The 21,436-nt window shown below is 41.8% G+C and overlaps 2 protein-coding genes across 2 annotated transcripts in view; both read right to left on the bottom strand.

Moving 5' to 3' along the window:
- Positions 1–32: 32 nt before the first annotated feature.
- Positions 33–12,239, bottom strand: LOC147182699 (ras-related protein Rab-37). The gene is made up of 9 exons (XM_086065186.1): positions 11,738–12,239; positions 10,848–10,958; positions 6,210–6,251; positions 5,484–5,550; positions 5,288–5,340; positions 4,950–5,015; positions 4,287–4,343; positions 3,632–3,708; positions 33–1,217 (listed from the first exon to the last, which is right to left on the bottom strand). Exons 1-9 carry the CDS (start codon positions 11,846–11,848, stop codon positions 1,112–1,114), a joined length of 690 nt encoding a protein of 229 aa, XP_085921312.1. The 5' UTR covers positions 11,849–12,239; the 3' UTR covers positions 33–1,111.
- Positions 12,240–16,927: 4,688 nt separating this feature from the next.
- xylt2 (xylosyltransferase II) overlaps positions 16,928–21,436 on the bottom strand; it is a 13,829-nt gene continuing 9,320 nt past the window's right edge. Inside the window, exons 6-11 of the mRNA XM_086064886.1 lie at positions 20,653–20,869; positions 20,321–20,497; positions 19,985–20,241; positions 19,666–19,861; positions 19,207–19,540; positions 16,928–18,664 (exon numbers count right to left, since the gene is read on the bottom strand). Coding sequence (XP_085921012.1) covers positions 18,342–18,664; positions 19,207–19,540; positions 19,666–19,861; positions 19,985–20,241; positions 20,321–20,497; positions 20,653–20,869 — 1,504 coding nt within the window. The 3' untranslated portion in view covers positions 16,928–18,341. The remainder of the gene's footprint in view (positions 18,665–19,206; positions 19,541–19,665; positions 19,862–19,984; positions 20,242–20,320; positions 20,498–20,652; positions 20,870–21,436) is intronic.

The following is a 21,436-nucleotide window of genomic DNA, read 5'->3' as shown; positions in this document are numbered from 1 at the left end:
GAAGATATAGAAAGAATAAGATCACCACGGTGGCCTGTAAATGCTCCACATTTACTTTTGGGTTGCACAAAATAAACAGGCTCACTGCTGCCACACTGTGGCTCATTGACCTCAGCACAACCCGACTCCCACAGCTTTCCCTCAAAATACCGCACAAACACTCGTATAAAACAGCACCACATACATTACAAAATATACTTTATATATATAATATGATAACAAAGCACTTTTTCGTGGCACTTTGTGATCAACGTGACACCTCTAAGAAGGAACAAACGTGACAAGCAAACATTGAAAATGAACATTGTACAAATTAAGACAATACAGTGCATGGAACAAATACAGCTTCTGTACAGTCTCCACAACAACATCAATTGTTAACAGAGACACGGTTACGTTTCAGAGTGTTTGTGAAATAAGAGTGTACATGTTTCGGGGAGTCCCTAAGCATGGCAGGAAATAATCTCTGGCGCAACAGTGCAAAGATCCTGCAGCAAATCATGGAATGAAGTTCAGGTGTGGCCTTCAAGTGGACGTCTGGACACACACACACAAAGTGGGCAGGAGCCCTCCAACATTGATTTTATTCTAACAACATTACACGTGAATATGTAGCTACAGTGCGACTGTGACGCTGTGTATGCACACTCAGTGAAGATAAAGACTGTAAGGCCAAACGGGATTCAGTTCACAGCCTTTGAAAAGTGACATGAAAGCAAAGTCATTATATTCCCTATCAACAGTCATATTGATTGTTCATATAAAACTTAACCGAGCACACTGCAAACATACTGCTCATTTCCCTGCAGACAGATATCATATTGTAAATCCTGGCTTTTTTTTTTTGTGTTTGTTTGATCACAACTGTCACCACAAAGACCACAACACATTTCTACAGAGTGATATTCACATTTTCGATAAGGGATGGCAATCGGATTCACTTGAGTGGAGAAGAGGACGACGCTCACTTCTTAGGATTAGTGCCGGGATTGGCTTGATTTACCCCCCACCTTCTGTCTTGATCCCCTTCTCTGCGTGTGTACGTGTGTTTAAGCGTGTGTGTGTGTGTGTGTGTGTGTGTGTGTGTCTCCCGGCCCAGTGTCGGGTTTAGCTACTCAAGGCTGCAGCAACCGGTCTTGTGCTTCTGAGAGTCGATGTAGTCGTGGATCTGGAACTTGGGCTCGTGTGGCTGTTGGGCGGTTCTGTGCTTCAGCTCCCTGGTGGAACGAGAACGAGAGTGCGAAAGAGAGGAAGTCAGATATTGAGGGGGCGGATGAGTAGCGGGATGGAGCAAATCAACTATAGAAGGAAGGTTAAGAAATGATCAAATAAAAAATAAAAAATTGTGCATGTGATAGAGGGCTAGAACAAGAGCTGTTTTTAGTATCTCATAACCACAATTGGTCAAAATGTGCACTCATCAGCTGCAACATCATTATCTTTGCACAATCTAATACAGAGGGTCAGACTTGACCATATCTGCGTTACGTTGCCCTCGGAGGGCCAAATGTAACTGTCAAGCCAGATGAATCTGGATACAGTCTTCATCATATTAGCCATCAAGAACGACATCAATAAGAGCTCCTGCAATCGATTCTTATTTGTTTTTATAGACAAAGAAACAGATGCCTTCCTTGTTATCATGAAAAAAAAATGTCCACATTCACAACCACTGCTAAGGCGCATTTACTTCGAGATGAGCATTCTTGCTGTTTCTTAATAAATCATTTATCGCGAGAGTTACAATACAGATCAATATTTTGAATCAATAGGGAATGCTGTTGTGAAAAATGCTAATTTACGGCGCCTACCCGGGGATGAGGATGACAGAGGACTTAGTCTGAAAATCAAAGAAGCCCACATCAACCACTATGCTGGATTTGTTACATTTTGTGGACGAAGACACCTGCTTGCTTTCCCACAGTTACCGCGTGAGAAGATTCGCCAGACTGTGTCCAACCTCTCTTAACAAAACGCGGCCAACTTGATTCTTTTGTAGGTACTGATTCGCCTCAGAGCTTTTGAGATTGCTCGTTGCCTCACGTTCGAAGAGACAAAATTCGGAGAGTAAACGTACAATTGTTTGTTATCATGAGCTTTTTTTTGGTCATCTTACTACCGTGCTACATTAGCAGGAAGCTAAAGCCACAACAACTGGCATTCCCACATTGGTCAAATCTGTAACTGGCACAGAAAGTGGACTCGTGGCAACAGTTCCTATGCAAACAAAAGGCCAGTTTTGATTCAATCCAAAGTTCGGGAGCATAATTCACGCAAAAAGCTCATGAGGCGTAGGAATAAGTTAGATTAATAGTGTCATATCTCTATAAAATTGCAGTAAGTATACCTCTGCAGAAGAGCTAATACTCCTTGCATACTCGCTGACAATGAGAGCACCGCTGCCACCTGCTGTAGTGGATGTGCAATTACACTTTATTCTAGTACTGCAAGAAAAAAAACATGCTTTTGGTTAAAGGATTAGCATTAGCTTGGTGATTCTCCAAAAATAGAGCCTGATAGACAAAATTTCAAAACTACTTGTACGATATATTTGTTGATTTCCATTTAAAGATATACATGTATTATATTTTATAAGTACAGCGACCAACTTTCATTAAAGGGGAAGTCAACAATAAGCAGCCCCACTAGCCTAAATCAGTATACTGGTGAATATTGCGTTAGTGAAATATGAGTTAAGCAGCAAAATCCAATCAGGCGGCCATTTTGCCATTTGCTGTCGAGTGAAAATGACATCACAGTTGCTCAGGTAACAACCAATGATAACTTAGCTTCAGAAAACAGGTGAGTAGTGATTGGTTGCCTGAGCAACTGTGACGTCATATTCAGTAGAGACAGGCTGGCAAAATGGCCGCACTCTGAGCTGGATAAAAATGGCTGGATTTTGCTGCATAACCCATATTGTACAAATGGAATATTAATCAGAATATCACGTTTAAACTAGTAAGGCCACATGTAACATATTGTCAACAAATGGTCATGGTTAACTTCCCCTTTAAATGTTGATTTTCAGAGGGAAAATGGTTTTAACAAAAGTATGTTATCCGAGTATAGCAGTTAACAGAAATTGGACAAAATAGGGAGTGGGGGGTCAGGGGGGTTGCCAGGTGTTGCCAATTTTTGTGGAGTCACACACACGATGCAGCACAATAAATATGCAATAATTTATAAGGTCGTATTGCCTTAAGCTTGAAGCCCGGAAGAATTGAATGTCACACAAGTGACGTGACGGAAGAATGGCTCTGCTACTGTCGTCAGATGAAGCTACCGGCAGGTGTGATGAGAATGCGCTTTTGATTATTGCATTTTGTTACCATTTGTTCAATAAAACGATTGGAATGCCACCGGCAGCTGCTTCCATCCTCCCTCTATCATAACCACCTGTCATGGATGATAACTTGTTCAAAATAGCAGCAGTAGGTTATTTTAAATTAGCCAACCATGTATACTTGACCTCAGACGTGCTTTTTTTTTTTTTAACCACCCTCCTGCCTGTTGTTTTTCTCACCGACTGGCTGCTTGTCTAATCTAAGCTTTCACTGAGACAACTGTCTGGGTGCGGAAATTGGGATTTGATCTTAATGCCAAAACACTAAGCAGCTTTTACACTCACTTTGCGATAGCTAGAAAGGCCAACTCCACATTGATGCCGGTCTTTGCGCTGGTCTCCATAAATGGCACTCCATACTCCTAAAAAACAAAAAATCATTTACAATAATTGATGTAACAATGAAATAAATAAAAACAGCAGTTTCTTTCATTCAACACAATCTATTACATTTTTAAACAAAATATAGAATATTTGGCACATTAAGAAAAATGTACCATGATAAGTAAAAAAAAAAATAATTGAGACATTTTTCTTCTGTTAATTCTTCTTATCAAGTTAGTGTCCCATCACTTGTGAGCTATTTTTAAAACAGATCCTCGTTACTTGTACATAATGCATTTCATTCCTCCGACCCCCCACCACCTCCACGACTACTCCTTGCAGTGCACTGCGGGGAATAAGTTAATTTAAAACAATTAACTTCAATGAGGCTCGTTTACGCAACTCAAAGATCTTATTAAAGTGACAGACAGTATTAGCAGTTATTAATCAGAAAATTATGGAGTCGAAAATTATTTACTGACAACAATGTGTTTGTTCCGCTATCTCGGTCAGTGACGAGAAATTATATGCTTTTCCACCAGATGTCAGAAGGCACATAATTAACCCGCATGGTGCGTCCCAAAACTTTTGCCCAGATAGACATTTGAAACCTTACCTTAGCCAACTTCTCCCCATCCTCGGTCTTCACTACCCTCTCTGCAGCCAAGTCCGCCTGAAAGCCAGCACAATAAAAACAAAACAGTCATTGACCCCGAAGCTGGAGGTCAGAGGTCGTAGATTGACTGAGATAATTGTTACAGGCCATGCACACTGCTCATCCTCTTATGTGGCAGTCAATTCTTGCCTGGCTGCCAGATAAGAGGATGTTCCCGAGCTAGAGCTCCCCGTTGAGTGAAGCGGTGTCACAAACTTCCCCTCCAGTAGAGTTCTGACGCCGCCATCCCAGCTACTCTCACCGCAAATAAGCCTCATTGACATACATGACCCTCCTGAGCGCAGTGACTCTATCAACCACCAGAGGGAGCCTTTTGACAGATTAGTTACGACTGTTGCTGGCAGCAAGGAGACTCATCGTCACCAGAGGCATTGTGCAGAAAATGGTTTCGAGCAAGGAAGCGCTTGAAAGGGATTCTCAATTTATGGTTTATTTTAGATAAATGTATGTGTCATGTCTTGGGTTGGTTGTATGTTTTAAAACATCAGTGAAGGAAATGAAAAGCTGAATATATGAGCATTTTTCTGAACATGCATATGAGGACACTACATTTATCCTCCTGATCTTTTTGTGTAACACAAAAGTAAAGGAAGGTTTGCTCACCTTGTTGCCGAGCAACATGATGACCACATCCTTCTGGGCATACTCGTGTATTTCATTTAGCCAAGCCTTTCAAAAGAACAAGCAGATAGACACAGTAGTGACGTGCGTTTGGTTGACAAACAAATATCTCAAGTGCATCGTGTTCGTCCCCCGGGGACGCATCCATCAATCAGCAGCCGTGAGAAGGAGCCACCGAGGAACACTTTTACTGCTTTCCCTTATCAAAACTGGCCTGTTTTGATAACACTGTGCTGCTTCCGGTGGAGGGCAAGGGAACGTAAGCCCTCTTTGTGTTTTGTCAAGGGGGTTTTTAGGAGCAGGAAGTTTAAAAATCTTACCCTGATGTTGTCAAATGATGGCTTATTGGTGATATCATAAAGCAGTAGTAGTGCTGTCAAAATGAAAAGAGAGGCAGTTGTATTGCAACGGTAACACACACACACATGTACTTGAAAAGCACTGCATATCTTAGAAAAGGTCGCTCCCACACACAAACACAGTATGAGGAAGTAAGCTCCAACCAGTAAAGGTTACCTTGGGCATCTCTGTAGTAGGCGTGTGTCACGCTTCGGAATCTTTCCTGGCCGGCTGTATCCCAGATCTCAAACAAACCACATAATTACATGTTGACACAAACAGAAATGTCGCCATACTGAACAAGTTCAACTGCAAAGCACCAACGGAGGATTGGCTCAAATATTACGTGTTGTCCAAATTTGGTAAAAGCCAACTTGTTGACGTCAGTGAATGGATCTGACCATTTTTGTCACTGTCACGGATGAATTCCAAAGCACTTGACGCAAAGTCGATGCTAAAATAAGAATATTTTCATTGTCATGCTTATATTGAGAATACGTACTAAAAGACAAACACGCTGTGCCAACCACGAGCTGGAGCCAATTGTGCTTTTACAAATAAATTTCCCAACCTCTGCTAGCTAGATAAATGATGTAAACTCTGCATGGGCGTCAAATTCTGCATTAATAGCAGCGTATGAAACAAGATGAGCATGAACCAAGTGCGAGACAAGAGGTTAAGCCTCCATCAAAGCTACCGCAGAGCTATCAAATGTTGTCACCTCCCACTCCTGTTCAACAAACAGGTTATAAGCAACGACGACTTGGCGCCTTTGTGTGATGAAATCCGGTGAAGTCCCTTCAATTTGTAAACCCTCCCAGATGAGTGTGACATAATCCGTCGGATGTATGGCTGAACATGTGTGCGCAAAATAGGCGGGAGGAGGACAAGGGACTCGCTCACCTGGAGTTTGACTTTCAGGTTGTCGACGTCGACCACTTTATTCTAGGGACACAAGCAAGAAGAGCCGTGAGACATGCACCGCATGCTTAACAGAGCGGAGTGCTGCGAGGAAATGGCACGGAAATGAATGACGCACATTTGAGGGGACGAAAAAAAAGCACAAAGGCGCTGCGTGTGGCTAAAGAAAAGAGACAAGTACAAGTGGCTCGTAAACGCCGCCAGAGACAGTTAATTGCGAAACACGCAGGACAAGATCAGTCGGTAGGACAATGGGCAGAATATCAAGTGACTCCCGCTGTTCATTTCCTGCTAACTCACAGGGCGGTTATCTGATTTCCTGGGTCCAAAGCAGTTGGGATCACTCCAGCCAAAAACTAAATTAAAATACAGGCTCGTGCAAAAGTGAACGCTCAAATTTCGCAAGCAGTTTTAACACTCCCAGCTCTCTCATTTGAATATTTTTACGGTTGTATTGTCATGGTGATGAACTGCAGTACTTACATGAGCGTTATGTCCATTTGTTTATTTGGAATAAACGTGTTCTATGGGAAATCATGTATATAGAATTGGTCCGTTTTGGAATCAAACTCACCTTCATAAAATATTTTGAAGAACTCTTAAAGTGGAAGTCAACCTTAAACATTTCTTGACAATAACATGTTATATGTGACCTCACTAGTGTAAACATGACATTTTGATTAATATTACATTTGTGGAATTTGAGTTATGAAACAAAATACAGCCATTTTTATCCATCTCAGGGGGTGGCCATTTTGCCACTTGCTGTCGACTGAAGATGACATCGCAATTGCTCAGGGAACGACCAATCACAGATCACCTGTTTTCTGAAGCTGCATTGTGATTGGTTGTTACCTGACGACAGCAAGTGGCAAAATGGCCGCCCCCTGAGATGGATAAAAACGGCTGGATTTTGCTGCTTAACTCATATTAACAGAAATACCATATTTAGACCAATGAGTCTGCATAGAACATATTGTAAAAAAAATAATAATAATTGTGGGGGGGGGGGGGGGGGGCGTTGACTTCCCATATAACTGCCTTTAAGTGTAAAAATGAGTTCAGCTCTATAATACTACATTTTGAAATACAACCATGACTTAACTTTTAGTGGCGGCTTCACAAAATAATGATACAAATGATTCTATAGTAACTTACTTCATATTAGTTATTTGAAGCTAAACGTATACGCACTTGTTGCGTGGAAAGAAGCGCGAAGAAGTGTAGAGATCGCGAAAGAGAAATTGAGACTGAGAAAGAAAGTAATGATACTTTTTTTTTTTTTTTTTTGCAAGTTAGAGTAAAGAAAGACAACTCCTGTCCTCCACACGCTACTTTTTTGGAACTAGAGTATAACGTTATTGTTATTTTGACTTCAGTGCATTTTTGTTGTCTTATTTAGCTAAAGAAAAAAAGACACAAAGTCAACTTATTGCAGTATAACGCAGCACTGTTTGAGCTTGTAGAAATGTGAATGTACTGTTCCATGTCATAAATCAAACACTATTGTGAAAGTCGTCAGCTCCCATGGCCATCTATTGCCAAGACATTGTGGTTTGTTAACCTTTCACAACAATAACCTTCCCACCAGAAAGCAATTCACAGATAAGGCAAGTGTGAATATGAATACGTGTCGAAAATACGTGTGCGAAAAACACGGTTTCGGGGGGGGAGCTCAAGATGTGTTCGTTCATATCTTACAGAAGCAGCAGAAGCCACCTGCTGAATACTGTGGCAGAATGGACATGGTTCAACCCCTGCATTAGTTGCCATGGCTTTCTATTTTCCCCCCAATTATGATGTGAGAGGAGCCTGCATGCTGAGTAACTGCTATAAGGAAGCATGCCGAAAATAGAGCAGCCATGTTCCAAGCTGACACAACAGCACTGCCTGTCTTTTCATGCACAAATAACAACCTCGGCACTCAACTGTTTCACTCGGCTTACTCCATTTTCCGGCAGCTTGAACCCCTTTTTCACAGCCATAAGAAGCCTGAAGCCGACTATTCATGACTGTGAATGAACGGTGCGGCGGTGAATGCATCTTTTTTCCTCACTTTCTTTGTCTGTGGATCCCGAGGATTGGACCTGTTGCTTTTCTTTGAGTGCTGGAAAAACACATTGTCCTCAGTGGAGACGATCCTCATAGCTCAGACGACCATTACGCTCCCTAATGTCTTCTCGCCAAGACAATACATCACTCTGGCTAATGCAGCACAATTTCCGGCCGTAGTTGTCTCGCCATTAGCGGGAGTGTTTTGTGTTGATTGGAGGGAAACAGAAGGTTAAGCGGGTTCACTATTAAAAGAGCACTTTTGTGTTTATCACAAGAGAGCGGTGATTCGGATTCCAAAACACCGCCGGCTCGTGTGCCTTGAGCCATCAGGAGGTTTGTGAAGGAAATGAGCTATTTCATGCCAATAATGTATCTTTGATGCTCTCGCTTTGCCGGCGATCGTGACAGGCAGACTATTTAATGCTCTTCTACCAAATTGCAGAAGGTGCAAGTAATCTTTGTATCCACTTGTTACCACTGATTGTGTTTACAGACTGTCAAAATTCTGGTTTCTAAAACATTCGGGTAACCCGTTTACTTTGTAGATGCACGAGCGGACAGAGTTACTCCTGCATGCACATTCCGCAAATAGATGTCATTACCACTTTTACGTTCTACAGTCAATAAAATTAATTATATTCATGTCACTCAACACACTAATTAAGTAGTGGGTTTCCTCCTCGTTCCAAATTGGTGGTTCTGTCCTGCGTTGCCATGTTTCGCCATTTTTGTTTGTGTATTTCCGGTGGGATACACACCAGACAAACACACTTAAATACACACGTACCGTATATATGTGTGCATAGTATTCACTGTCATATTTTCGTCGTGAAAATGCAGCGGCAAAATCAATGCATTCTAGTTAGGCCCAAAAAAAAAACTAAATTGGATCAAAAGGTACTAACTCAATTTTTTGGGTTATTCAATTAACTAAAAAAGTTGAGTCAAATGAATAACCCACAAAACAACCCATAAATTGTTTGCTAAGGGTCATTTAATTTGGCCCAATGTTAATGGATTAAATAACTCAAAAACAACAAAACAACCTAACAAATTGGGTTGCTATGGGTCATTTCATGTGACCCAATGTTTTGGATTAAATAACTCAAAGTTGGGTCGGTTCATTTCCCCCCCAATTCATTTGGGTTATTCAATTTGCTCAAAATTTTGGGTCAAACTATTAACCCACAAAACAACCCAAAAATTGGGTTGCTATGGGTTATTTGATGTGACTCAATGTTTTGGATTAAATAACTCAAAGTCGGGTCGGTTCATTTCCACCACAATTCAATTGGGTTATTCAATATGCCCAAAATTTTGGGTCAAACGATTAACCCACAAAACAACCCAAAAAATTGGGTTGCTATGGGTCATTTAATGTGACCCAATGTTTTGGATTAAATAACTCAAAGTCGGGTCGGTTCATTTCCCCCCCCAATTCAATTGGGTTATTCAATTTGCTCAAAATTTTGGGTCAAACTATTAACCCACAAAACAACCCAAAAATTGGGTTGCTATGGGTCATTTAATGTGACCCAATGTTTTGGATTAAATAACTCAAAGTCGGGTCGGTTCATTTCCTCCCCAATTCAATTGGGTTATTCAATTTGCCCAAAATTTTGGGTCAAACGATTAACCCACAAAACAACCCAAAAAATGGGGTTGCTATGGGTCATTTAATGTGACCCAATGTTTTGGATTAAATAACTCAAAGTCGGGTCGGTTCATTTCCCCCCCAATTCAATTGGGTTATTCAATTTGCCCAAAATTTTGACCCAACAAACTATGGGTCATTTAATTTGTCCCAACGTTTTGCATTAAATAATTCAAAAAGTTGGGTTGGTTCATTTACAAAAATGAAAATTGGGTTGGTTTGGGTCATTTCATTTGACCCGTTTTGAATTAAATATCTAAAATAAGTTGGGTCGGTTCATTCCCCCAATTGTTTTTTTTATTTGTTTTTATTCAATTTGCCCAAAAAGTTGGGTCAAATGAATAACCCATAAAACAAGCCAGAAAAACAGATTGCTTTGTGGGTTATTAATTGAATCTGTTTAATTACTGAAAAAGTTGGGTCAGTCCATTTTTGACCCAATTGGGGTTATTTTTGACCTAACTGCTTTCAGAGTGATACACTGAGCATCATTATTTCACTATATGCTTTTGGTAACGTTTTTGTTTGGTGACATGCTTTGAGTGTAAAAGATATACCTTGGCTCAATACAGGTTAGGAAAGAAAAAGTAGGAAGGATGCTCAGAGGTCAAGTGAAAGGATGAGCTAGGAACTTGACCAGCACAGACCGAAGGAGCCGAGGATGTGGGCGGTTGCCCATGTAAGAAGCAGCCTGTGGCTCCGAGCGGCACAAGTGGGCTGTGAACTCGACTGGCTGCCTGTTGACAGGATTTGTACATTGGGTGCTATCGTCACACGCTGATGGAAGAGAGGTGATAATTGGCACTCAGGAGTGGCTCGCTATTTGCTTTACAGTTCTCAGAGTAACAGGAATGGGAGACAAATGACACATGTGAGGCAAAGTGAGTGTTTTTCAACAGGATTGCTCTCACCCTAAAGTCTATGCCAACGGTGGCAATGAAGTTGCCGCCCACAAATGCCCCGTCTTTAAATCGCAGCAAGATGCACGTCTTTCCCACCGATGAGTCTCCCAACAGCATCACCTATCAAGTAGAACACAAACGTCAGCAGAGGGAGGGAAATGGGGCATAAACGCAACAATGCTTTTGATAATAATTGCAATTCATCTGTGGCGGAAATGAAACACTGACTGTTACATGAATCACGTTGCGTGGAAATATTTCCCACCAGAAAACGCATTGCACAACAACTCTAGGATGGGCTTCTTTGGAAATATGATGAACATCAGACCGCACTGAGATGCCACCAACATGTGACACTGTCACTTAGTTTTCATTGACAGAGAGCTACTCGTTTTGCAAATATAGTTGCAGTTGACAGTGGTGTTAAAGTGCTGCATTTAATCATTTTGGGAGCCTTTTCCAATATATTGGTTACATTATTTGCCATTTCTCATGATGCACTGCAGTTGCAACTATACACACATCGCTAACTAACGACCCCTTGTCCATGTGTGCCGAATGAAGTGCCCTGCAGTCATTGCAAGAGCGGATTCACTTGAACTCGTCGCAGTAATGAATTGCTTGGCGCAATTAAACTCACCTATTGTGTGAGCATCTTGACAGTAACAGGTGTGCCTTTAATGCTTTTGGAAAGGGTAGCGGTGCCACAAGTACACCCTCGACAAATATTTGCATCAGCACATGTGGACAAAGGGAAGATTTACAAACTGTCGAAATGACCATTACAACTTTGAGTGTGCACTAAAACAAGACACTACATGTAGCTGTATACTTTGCGATCCCTACTGCAATACAGCTAGAAAATAAAAATACCGAAATGGCATAAAGCAAATACACACCTTGAAGGCAATATCATAATACTCGTGAATAGAAGCGCACCGCTCCAACACATATTTGGACGTCCCATTTTTAGACTGCTTTTGCGTCAACGACGACTTCCTGGTGGACATCGCGATTGCAAACGATGCGTTCACGGAGCCAAAGCCACTCTGGTCCAAGATGTAGTCCAGTCAGGACGCACACACAGTGTAGTGTGTGGATATGTGTGTATACAGGCTGTAGATCTCAGTCTGTGTCGCCGGCAGTCTCCAGCCCTTTTGCTCGCATGCTGTGCGGTCACAAAAATGATCCTGATCACCACGGGAGGGGAAATGGAAAAAGCTCACCCTTCAGTGTTTATGAGAAAAATGTAAAGGGAAAAAAACGCGAATGGGGCCAAATTAGAAGCATCCAGCAGTCATGAGAGCAGAAAATGACACCCGGGCGGAAACATTTCTCTGCTTTGCATCCTGGCGTGGGCAGACGATATGAATTGACGAAGAGTGCACGGCGGCGGCGGCAGCGTCTACTGTGTGAGTGCGCGCGCGCGCGCGTTTTCATGAGTGAAACATCATTTGGTCCAGCCCCCCAGGCTTATATTGTACCCAAAACAGCTGCAAGGGTCAGATGAGCCGACAGCTGACTCATCCGTGCCACAGGTGTTGTCAATTGAGCATAAGAAGACTGTTTTTATTTTTACTTAACTCATTTGAACGCCCCTAACGTTTCATTCATGACCACAATGAAGCGGTCACTGTTATAATCTTCCATCGGTTATTCCTGCTCTAAGTAATTTTCCCCTCTCCTCCTCTTCTTAACCAATCCCCAACATTTGGTCTTGCCATGACCAGATGATTATATTTAAAAAGAAGACTCGTTTGCATAATTACCATGTCAAACGTGTTTGATTGTTTCCCCAGAGTCAATTTAGCAATTAAATGTGCAAGCATTTTCCTGCAGTATTTGGCTCCCCCTAGCTTTCGTAATAAGAAGCTACGTTTTGTTTGCATGGTTTCATTGATGCCAATTTAGCTTTTTTGTTCCTTTTCAGACGACCCCGGTATGTCACCAACCCCCACCCGCACCCCAAAGAACCTAGCAACACATTGAACCACTTTTAAATTTTGTTGGGACACTTTTAGCAACTGTTGAAAAGCGACTCAAGCGCTAAAATGACCTTCCCCTCAAATGACACAACAAAAATTCTCTGTCATACAAACACAGGACCAGTCAATCTTGTTGCAAAAGTGCGTTGTAAGGTGCTATATTTATTTGATACATTTAAATCCCCCCCCCCCCCAAAAAAAATGACAGCACAATTTAAAGAAATACATATGAAATCCAATACAGAATTTCCCCCCTTAAAATTGCATGAAATTAATGACAATTTATTATCCTTCTAATTTCTAGCCCTGATTATAAAATGGCCACAAGAGGGCAACTAATGTCGGGAGTACTGATACCTTGAAATAATAATAAGGTATCGTCCGACTTGCCCATCCCTAATGTTTACGATGAAAAACATGATGATAAACAAATAAAAAAGTCACCAAATAGGCCCCATAAAAGCATCTTCTTTTTAAGTATGGTAACACGGATGGCGATTTCACACCACATGACAACATGCAAAAGTTGTGCGCAAACTGACACGATCAACTTAGTACCAACATCGACTTATAACAAGATAACATTGTGAGCTAGTGCTAATCTGGGCATCCGACAAAACTCAATGCAGCTCTGCTTACCTTTTGACTTTGATGTAGCCATGTTTTATCCTTTTATGCCTAGACTGAACATGAATGGCGCTTGTGTTAATCCACCACTGACTAATTTAACCATATCATGCCAGTGCCCTATAAAGGAAGGTGTAATGTTAAGTTATCAGCATTAGAAACACAGAATTAGAATCAGAAGACTTTAGTTGTGAAATATGGCTTTTCTTTTTGTCAGACTTTGTAATTCTATCTTCTTCAATCTTTCCTCAAAACAAGCATCGACATGAAGAAGAGTAGAATAAAAATAAACTCTCTGGCGTTCACATTTAGATACTGATAACATGTTTTATCAGATAAGGCAAACAACTCTGCCAACGTTGACTGTTAATATTTTGTGCGACCAAATGAGTCAGCATGAAGAAAGGACCTTGATCTTTAAATGTCAAAGCTGACAAATATTTAGGCGGAAAATGTCAGCATGTGGTCACAGTCACAACATTAGTTACCCCCAAAAACTGCCTCCACAAAGGTATTACTTTAATGTTAAGGCATTTTTGTTGCAGCTTTTGACTTGTGATTCATTAGATTGTGTACGTGTACCACAAGTGTGTAGTTGGCATACATTTTTTGATCCTCTCATGCAAGTGTGAAGCCACTACACAAATACTACAAGACACATAAACGGGTCCAATTGAATGCATGGTGGTGCAGGGTGCAGCTGGAGGACCTTCAAGCTCATCTAAATGGCAAAGGCAATTCCTTACATTGTCACAAACTCCACCATGCTGCTGTATAAATGCATCGACATGAGTTGCCATCCAAGTGCCACATCATGCACTACACTGAGCCTCCTCTCCCACGTCACAAAGCATAATATCATCCTTGTTTAAAACGCCACTGGAGCCAACACCCAGAAGCAAACAAACTGCCTCCACTGTTCAACGTTACGGTCCTCATCACAATCACGGAATCATGACAGGAGCGTAATTACCCTTAATAACTGACGTACCGTCAAGAAAACCCCCACAGGATGTTGAGAATCGTAATGAATGCAGTGAGAAGATGAAGCTTCTTCTCACGACTAGATCATTTTGTATTCACTTAAGAGATTCAACCACTCCACAGTGAATAAAAAAAAGAAAAGAAAAAAAGGTCTGTGTTATGTCACAACTTGAGTACAAACAGCCCGCCGTGATGCCGTGTCCTTCTCATCACTCAGATGAAGGCAGCAGCTTGTGTGAGGGTGGGAGGGGGTGGGGTGAATCTTGCAAAACAAACTCTCGGTGAGTGGGTGCATGGCAGGAAGCTCACTCACTGTGAAACCGATGCCCACGGGGGTCCTGGTGGCGAAAGACCCGGACATGAAATTGCCCTGCATGCCGCTGTCACCCACTACAATGGTTTGCAGAAATCGAATCATTAAAAAAAGAATCATGATATTGCAACATTTTCCTAGCTCTCTTTACACCAATACAACTACAACAATAAGCACATTTTAAACAGCTCTCGTCTGCATTGGATTGCGCAGGTGTAGTGACGTGTTAGACAGCACGTTGCAGGATGCAGGCAACGATCAGTATGGTCGCCATGGTTATGGTTTCATTGCGCCTGGAGCTCTTTGGCAGCAGATGCTCACCTCCCTTGCTGACATTTATCAGCAGCACCTCATCTTCCTCCTCGGGCCTTCTCCTGCCATAAAAAAAATAATAATAATAAAAAAGTTATTAACACCAGTGGTGGGACTTTGGCCTTCAGTAGGGGCTTGTGTGCCGTGACCCACTCTCAATACTTACTTACATTGTGTATTATCTGTAGCAGTTCGGAATCAATATTTATCTGATAACATGACCCAAAAAAGATTACACAGACACATATTGTTAATACATTTTTGTAGAACAAATATTAGTTTTTTTCATCCAAATTTAATCTCAAATGGGCCTGACCAGTATGTCCATGGCAACTATAAATATTTCTTGTTCTTTTGGTGCAAATAATTGCAAGTACATTAATTTATTATTATCTAGTCACACAGTAATCTAACATTTTTTTGCATTAAAACCTGAGTAACAGCCAAATTCGGAGCAACTGTCATGTCGTTTTTCAGTCAATAGCAAGTGGCAAAATGGCCGCGCCCTGAGATGGATAAAAATGGTTGGATTTTTTTTCTGCTTAATTCATATTCCACAGAGACGATAATAATCACAATGGCGTGTTTTGACTTGTGGGGCTGCATAGTAAAACTATTCACAAATTTGCAGATCGTTAGCCAACTTCATTTTTAGCTACATGCTAGGTATGTAATTCATATTAAGCTAACTGTATTCCTCATTTTGTACTGAGCAGTCAGGAACTTTCCCATTTCATTATCACTGAAAATTTCCTCTTGACATCACACATGATGATTAGAACTCCAAATTGTGTTCGACTTTTGAGGCACATTATTCCCAGAACACTTTGGTTGAAACTGTTTGACATTTGTGCCATTTGAATTTGTAATGTATAAAGTACTTCAATTATGTTGAGTGTATCTGGTTTTAGCAATAACAGCTTCACTCTGTGTACGGCCCGCTGAATGTCTTGTGACCGGTTCAGGCATATCGTTACGAATTAATGCTTCGTTTAATATATATATATATATATATATATTTTTTTTTTTTTTTTGCATTAAAAGCTCTCCTTGGAAAACAGGTAGCATTTTACCACAAGGAAGCCGTTGGAGAAAAGATGATTTTATGCAGTTTGGGTTCGTTCTGCATTCTCAGCAGCTTAGATGCTAGATGTTTCCATGGCAACATAAAATTCCTCAGAGCATGCCATCTATTATTCTGAATTGTTTAAGAGCGACATGACGACGCTCATAATAACAGTTCTAATGAATGCAGCAGATGAACACACTCGTTTATATTGTTACACAATATTCCTATTTATATTGCCAACTACAGCATTATTTAGCACTGGTGACGAAGCCAACAGGAAAATGCTGTACACGTTGTTTTGGTGGAATTATCCTATTTTGCTGCATGGTTTTATAACGAAAATCATTTCCACCTTTTCATTGGTAAATGTCAGATTTTAAAAGTAGCAATGCATTGGGAAATTTTTTTTGAAATGAGAATTGGTTTAAAACACTTAAGAATCACCTAATGAGGCCCTGATGCATAAGAGCGCAGGATGTTGAATGTAGGTGTGAAGCCTGTTAAGGGAAAACATCTTCACCTCTTTTTCCTCAGTTTGTTGGATCCATCCATCCCTCACTGTACCCCATAGAGCTGTAGATTAGTGCTCACCTCAATTCCTCTTTCACTGCTGGCTTATATGCTTGGCAACCCTGTGGATAGGAAGGAACAAGCCTGACTAAATATTGATGTGTAGTGTTCTAAAAAGCATCTTGAGCATTTCAACAAGGAAGTGACAAGAAAGTCTGCAGCGCCCTGGAGGGTAAACATCCGACCAAGTTTTACAAAACAGAGAAGCTCAAGCCTTGATATCCATGTCCATTTTATTGACGTCATTGTTCTTGTTTGGAGACCCGGCACGACGTGCAGTACACACGAGTCCACGTCTGACCTCCTTAGGTAACCACAGCAGCAAGGACGGAAAACTCAACCGCTCCATCACCGATCAGGAAATAAAATGCAAGAAAAACACATATTGATGCTACTTTACATTTCAAAGACGTATGGACTGGACACAACTTGTTGTCAAACAGTACACAGTATAAAAATAACATCTGCAGTTCTCTTTTTACAGACATGGGGCTTCACTGAAGCAACTGTACTGTGCAATGTATACAAGGTCACTTGAAAAACAACAATTTTTTAAAGAATATATATATATATATATATATATATATATATATATATATATTTAAAAAAAGATCACATTAAATGTGTCGAAACTGCAAACTCAAATGCAGACTGGGCAGGCAGAAATTGCACATCTTGGGAATCTTTAATCCTGCAGTAAACAAGTCATCTCAGCTAAGTAAAGGCAGCTTTGATTTATCTCAATATAAATCTTTAAAAAAAAATAAAAAACATACAGTGTTTACCGTTTCTGGTCAAAGGAATTGAAGTGTTTCTCCCTTGAGTGGAGAGCAGACCCATGCACAAAAAAACCGGCATCTACACAGGCGGCAAAAAATGTAACATGAATTGAATTCAGAATTTCCCTTCTACATTGGCTTCATATTTTGAATCAAGTCCCTCTGCAAGCAGTGGTTGGAGAACAGATTAACATGTTTTAAGAGCATAGGGACATTGAATGAACCTCAATATAAAAAAATTGTTTTGCAAAAACACAACAAAATGTGTGAAGCATACAATTAATTAATACCTGTATGTCGTAAGTGACCCACAACGATTGCAAATAAACAACTGACCTTTTTTAGCTTCTCGTCGGCACAATATAATGAAATGGCTGCTGTGTAATGTTTTCTAACAGTATAGTGCACTTCAACTGTTCCATGTTTCCAATATAAAATGCTTGAAAAATAAGCATAACACGATCCACAACTTTTGTTCTGTCTTGTGATGAGAACAAAACACGGCAAGGAGACTGTGGTTGACTTCAAACTGCATCATGACTGCAAGTAGTGAGAAACTGACCATTTGGGAAGGGTGATGTTTCACACTCCCATAACTTTCTTTCAGGGGAAAAAACAAACATGTATCAGGCATTCATGTAATCCTGCAAACCAAGAAAGGTTTCTGGGCTGGCAGTCGTCAATGTGCAAATTTCCAGCATTCACCTCTCGCAAGTCATTTTCACTGAGAATGTTGTGACTCTCCCGTGCAAGATGTCATGTTGTTTTTGTGGCCTTTCGCTTTGAGCCAAACTTCCCACGCACACAGGCTCTCCTGGAGCTCTTGCGTGCGTGCGCTTCCTTAATGGCTGTCCCACACTTGGGCTACCTGATTCTCCCGTCACTTTTAACTGGGCCCAGTTCAGATTTGGGGTCCGGGGACAAAGAGCTCCAGGCCGTTTTGGAGCACGGCACCAAGGCTGTGCAGGATGAAGTCTGTGTGGCGCACGAGTCCCCAACAACCCAGAAGTTCGCCACAAAGCGGTCGACCCACGCTTCAAGGGGCGGGCCCACCAACTGGGCATTTCGTTGCGCTTCCAGCATGGCGGGCTCCTGTGGCGGCAGCTTCAGTATGGAAGTCAACTGCTGGAAGCTCTGCTCCAGGTACAAATTTCCTGGTGGGCCTGCATGCAGCCAACCGTCCTTATCTGTGGGAGGCATTTACAAAGACATGGCAATGACAAGAATCCTTTGCAGATGATAAAAATGTACTAAAATGCTGTCAAATTCCATGAGTTGAGCGCCGTGGGATTTTTCTTTGTATATTCACCGTTGAGAGTAGTGAGTGTGGATTAAATTCCCACTCAGTGACTGTGAATGGTTGTGCATTTCTATGCTCTCTGAGATTAACCGGTGACCAGTCCACTTGTGTAGTCTGCCTTTCACCCAAAGTTAGCAGTAGATAGGCAGTATAGGCAATGGATGGAAGAGCCGCTATTGTAAAGAACGTTCTGCCCTCTTGTGGTTCTTCTTTGAACTCCAGTCTTTACAACACCTGAACATGTGTTGCAGCTCTCCCAAATGCAAAGCTTAGATCTCAAAATATTGAATGCTAATACTATCGTACAAGATGCTTACCAGAATATACTCAAGAGTTATTTAACGTTGGTTATTCATGGGATTTGATTAATAAACAGCAACTAATAACATGCACACACAAAAAGAAGAAGAAATACAATTGAAGCCTCACCTTGGCGCAGTGGCTGTTTATCTTTGAAGGTTAAGGGCATGACAAGAAACTGAACTTGGGCCACCCGCTCCCACTGCTTCAATACGCGTACTGTCCAAATGCCAGGCCGCAGGGGGCGCTGCAGCGGTGGCTTGTACTGGGTGTATTCTGCATCCACGTCCACCGTGATGTCGTAAGAAGCTGCCACCACCTGGGCGGGGTCAATCCACACGACGGTGGCTGTGAGGTTGGGCCCGCGAGCCCATTTCTGAACTGCCAGTGGTTCGTCCATAGGACCTATGATGCTGCCAAAATTACGAAATAGTCTTTCTTTTGGATCCCATTCTGTGCCGACCTGTTAAGGAAAAGGATCAATGGTTTATATAACCAATAGATATTTTACTGTTTATATCCAGCAAAGGTGTTTTTTTTCCTTCTTTTTTTCACAATGTTAAAGACACGCGACAAGTATCCCCTCACCTCAATATTTTTGAGCCTTTCAAACACCTTAAGGTTCTTCTCAAACACCAATGCCGAATGGGGCACAGCCCATGTCTCTATTGACTCCTTGACATTTGACCCCGCAGCCTGAACCTCCTGACGTATCAAGTACCCTTGAAAGTGGTCATCATAGAAGTACAAGTGCACTGACAGAGGATAGCCGATAGGTTCAAACCTGTCTCGATAAGGAGGGAAGGGGGGGGGGGGGGTGAATTGTATAAACTAGACGGCAAACCAAAAATAAATCAAGCATAAAATATCTATTTGAATCACTTTGTTATTCATAAAGTTTCCGGACCTGCAGGCCTCTTTTCTGCCCTGGGATGTCTCCAGACTTTTCAGGCCCAGGCGAAACAAAGAAGCGTGAGCAGTGAGCGCCACGTCACTGAGCGAGGCCACGCCATCCATCTGCTCAAACTGGTTCTCCCAGTACGCCTTAATGGCAACAGTTCCTGGTGCATACTGGCCATAAAGGTGGGTGTCCAGCATGCCAATGGCTTCCTGGTTCACTGACGACTCAAATTTGCGTGCGAAGAAAGTCGGTCGGGACAATTGCTGTGGTTAAACAAAGGAACACAATTAGTGGTAATGGAGATTGGCAATACATCTTGTGCTGACTCACTCACTCACTCACCTGGATGCGAATGAGGTCTTGGGGCTTGAAGTCATTCGGGGAGCAGCCACACCAATCCACAATGTGCTTGTACTGGCATTTGCAGCCCAGTTTACGATTCCAGTTGGTCACACGAAGGTTGTTGTCCACCAGGCTGTCGCACATGTGACTGTTTCCGAGCACGGTGTGGAAAAACGACTGGGAACAGGGCAGAAAGACAAACTTAGTTATACAAAAGACCTGATCTGTGTGTTACTTTTAGAACATCTTAGCAAAATAGCAGCAGAGTGTCACATGATCTTGATGCTCAGCAGCGACAGAACTCTAAGAGGGCCCACCTCAGGCCTACTCACCTCAGCGGGGAGTAGAGTATAGGAATAGAACTGCTTAAGTCCCGACACCAGCTCGTCCTGGGAATTGATGACATACGCCACAAAGCGGCGGGTGAGTGCGAACCAATCGGAGCCACCCGACACTTCCAGGCCATCTGGGATGCTGCGCTCTCCCAGACGCCACATGTGGTTGTCACACTCGTGAAACAGACGATCAAGGCCCTGCTTCTTAATAAACCTTCAACACAAAACAAGTGCCACTGATTGATTGAGGAAGCAATTGTCCTAGTAAATGAGAGATTTCCCAGAGATTTGTGAATGGTAGGGGGGGAAAGATTTTTGTTGTCTCTATAGTGTCATAAGTATTAGATACTGTTCACAAGGTGCTTTATATTTAAAGGGGAAGTCAACCCAAAAATTGTCCTTGTCCATCTGTTCTATGCAGCCTTACTAACTAGTCTAAACAAGGTATTCAGATTGTGTTTGTGGTATAATGAGTTAAGCAGCACAATCCACCCGTTTTTATCTATCTCAAAAGGGCGGCCATTTTGTCACCTGCTGAAGCTGAGTCATGACTGGTTGTTAAAGAGGAGCAGCTGTCATTTTCAGTCCACCGCAAGTAACAAAATGGCCGCCCCCTGAGATGGATAAAACGGGTGGATTTTGATGTTGAACTCATATTCTACAAACGCGACATTAATCACAATGTCATGTTTAGACAAGTGGGGGCACATACAACATATTATAGTAAAGAACATTTTGGGTTGACTTGAATTGAATTGCTTGTTGACTGTCTTTAGTTGTC

This window comes from Leptonotus elevatus, chromosome 1, assembly GCF_054856555.1.
Source record: "Leptonotus elevatus isolate MCC_2025b chromosome 1, RoL_Lele_1.0, whole genome shotgun sequence".
Taxonomy (NCBI): domain Eukaryota; kingdom Metazoa; phylum Chordata; class Actinopteri; order Syngnathiformes; family Syngnathidae; genus Leptonotus; species Leptonotus elevatus.
The sequence above is the reverse complement of the archived record's forward strand: the minus strand, read 5'-3'. Positions and strand labels throughout refer to the sequence as shown.

Excerpts from the sequence above, each read along its gene's own strand:
- LOC147182699 (XM_086065186.1), bottom strand. The coding sequence starts at position 11,848 with ATGTCCACCAGGAAGTCGTCGTTGACGCAAAAGCAGTCTAAAAATGGG. Across the intron at positions 5,341-5,483 it reads CTACTACAGAGATGCCCAAG|CACTACTACTGCTTTATGAT; the intron begins GTAACCTTTACT and ends TCATTTTGACAG. Across the intron at positions 3,709-4,286 it reads ATGGGGAGAAGTTGGCTAAG|GAGTATGGAGTGCCATTTAT; the intron begins GTAAGGTTTCAA and ends TTTGTTTTTTAG.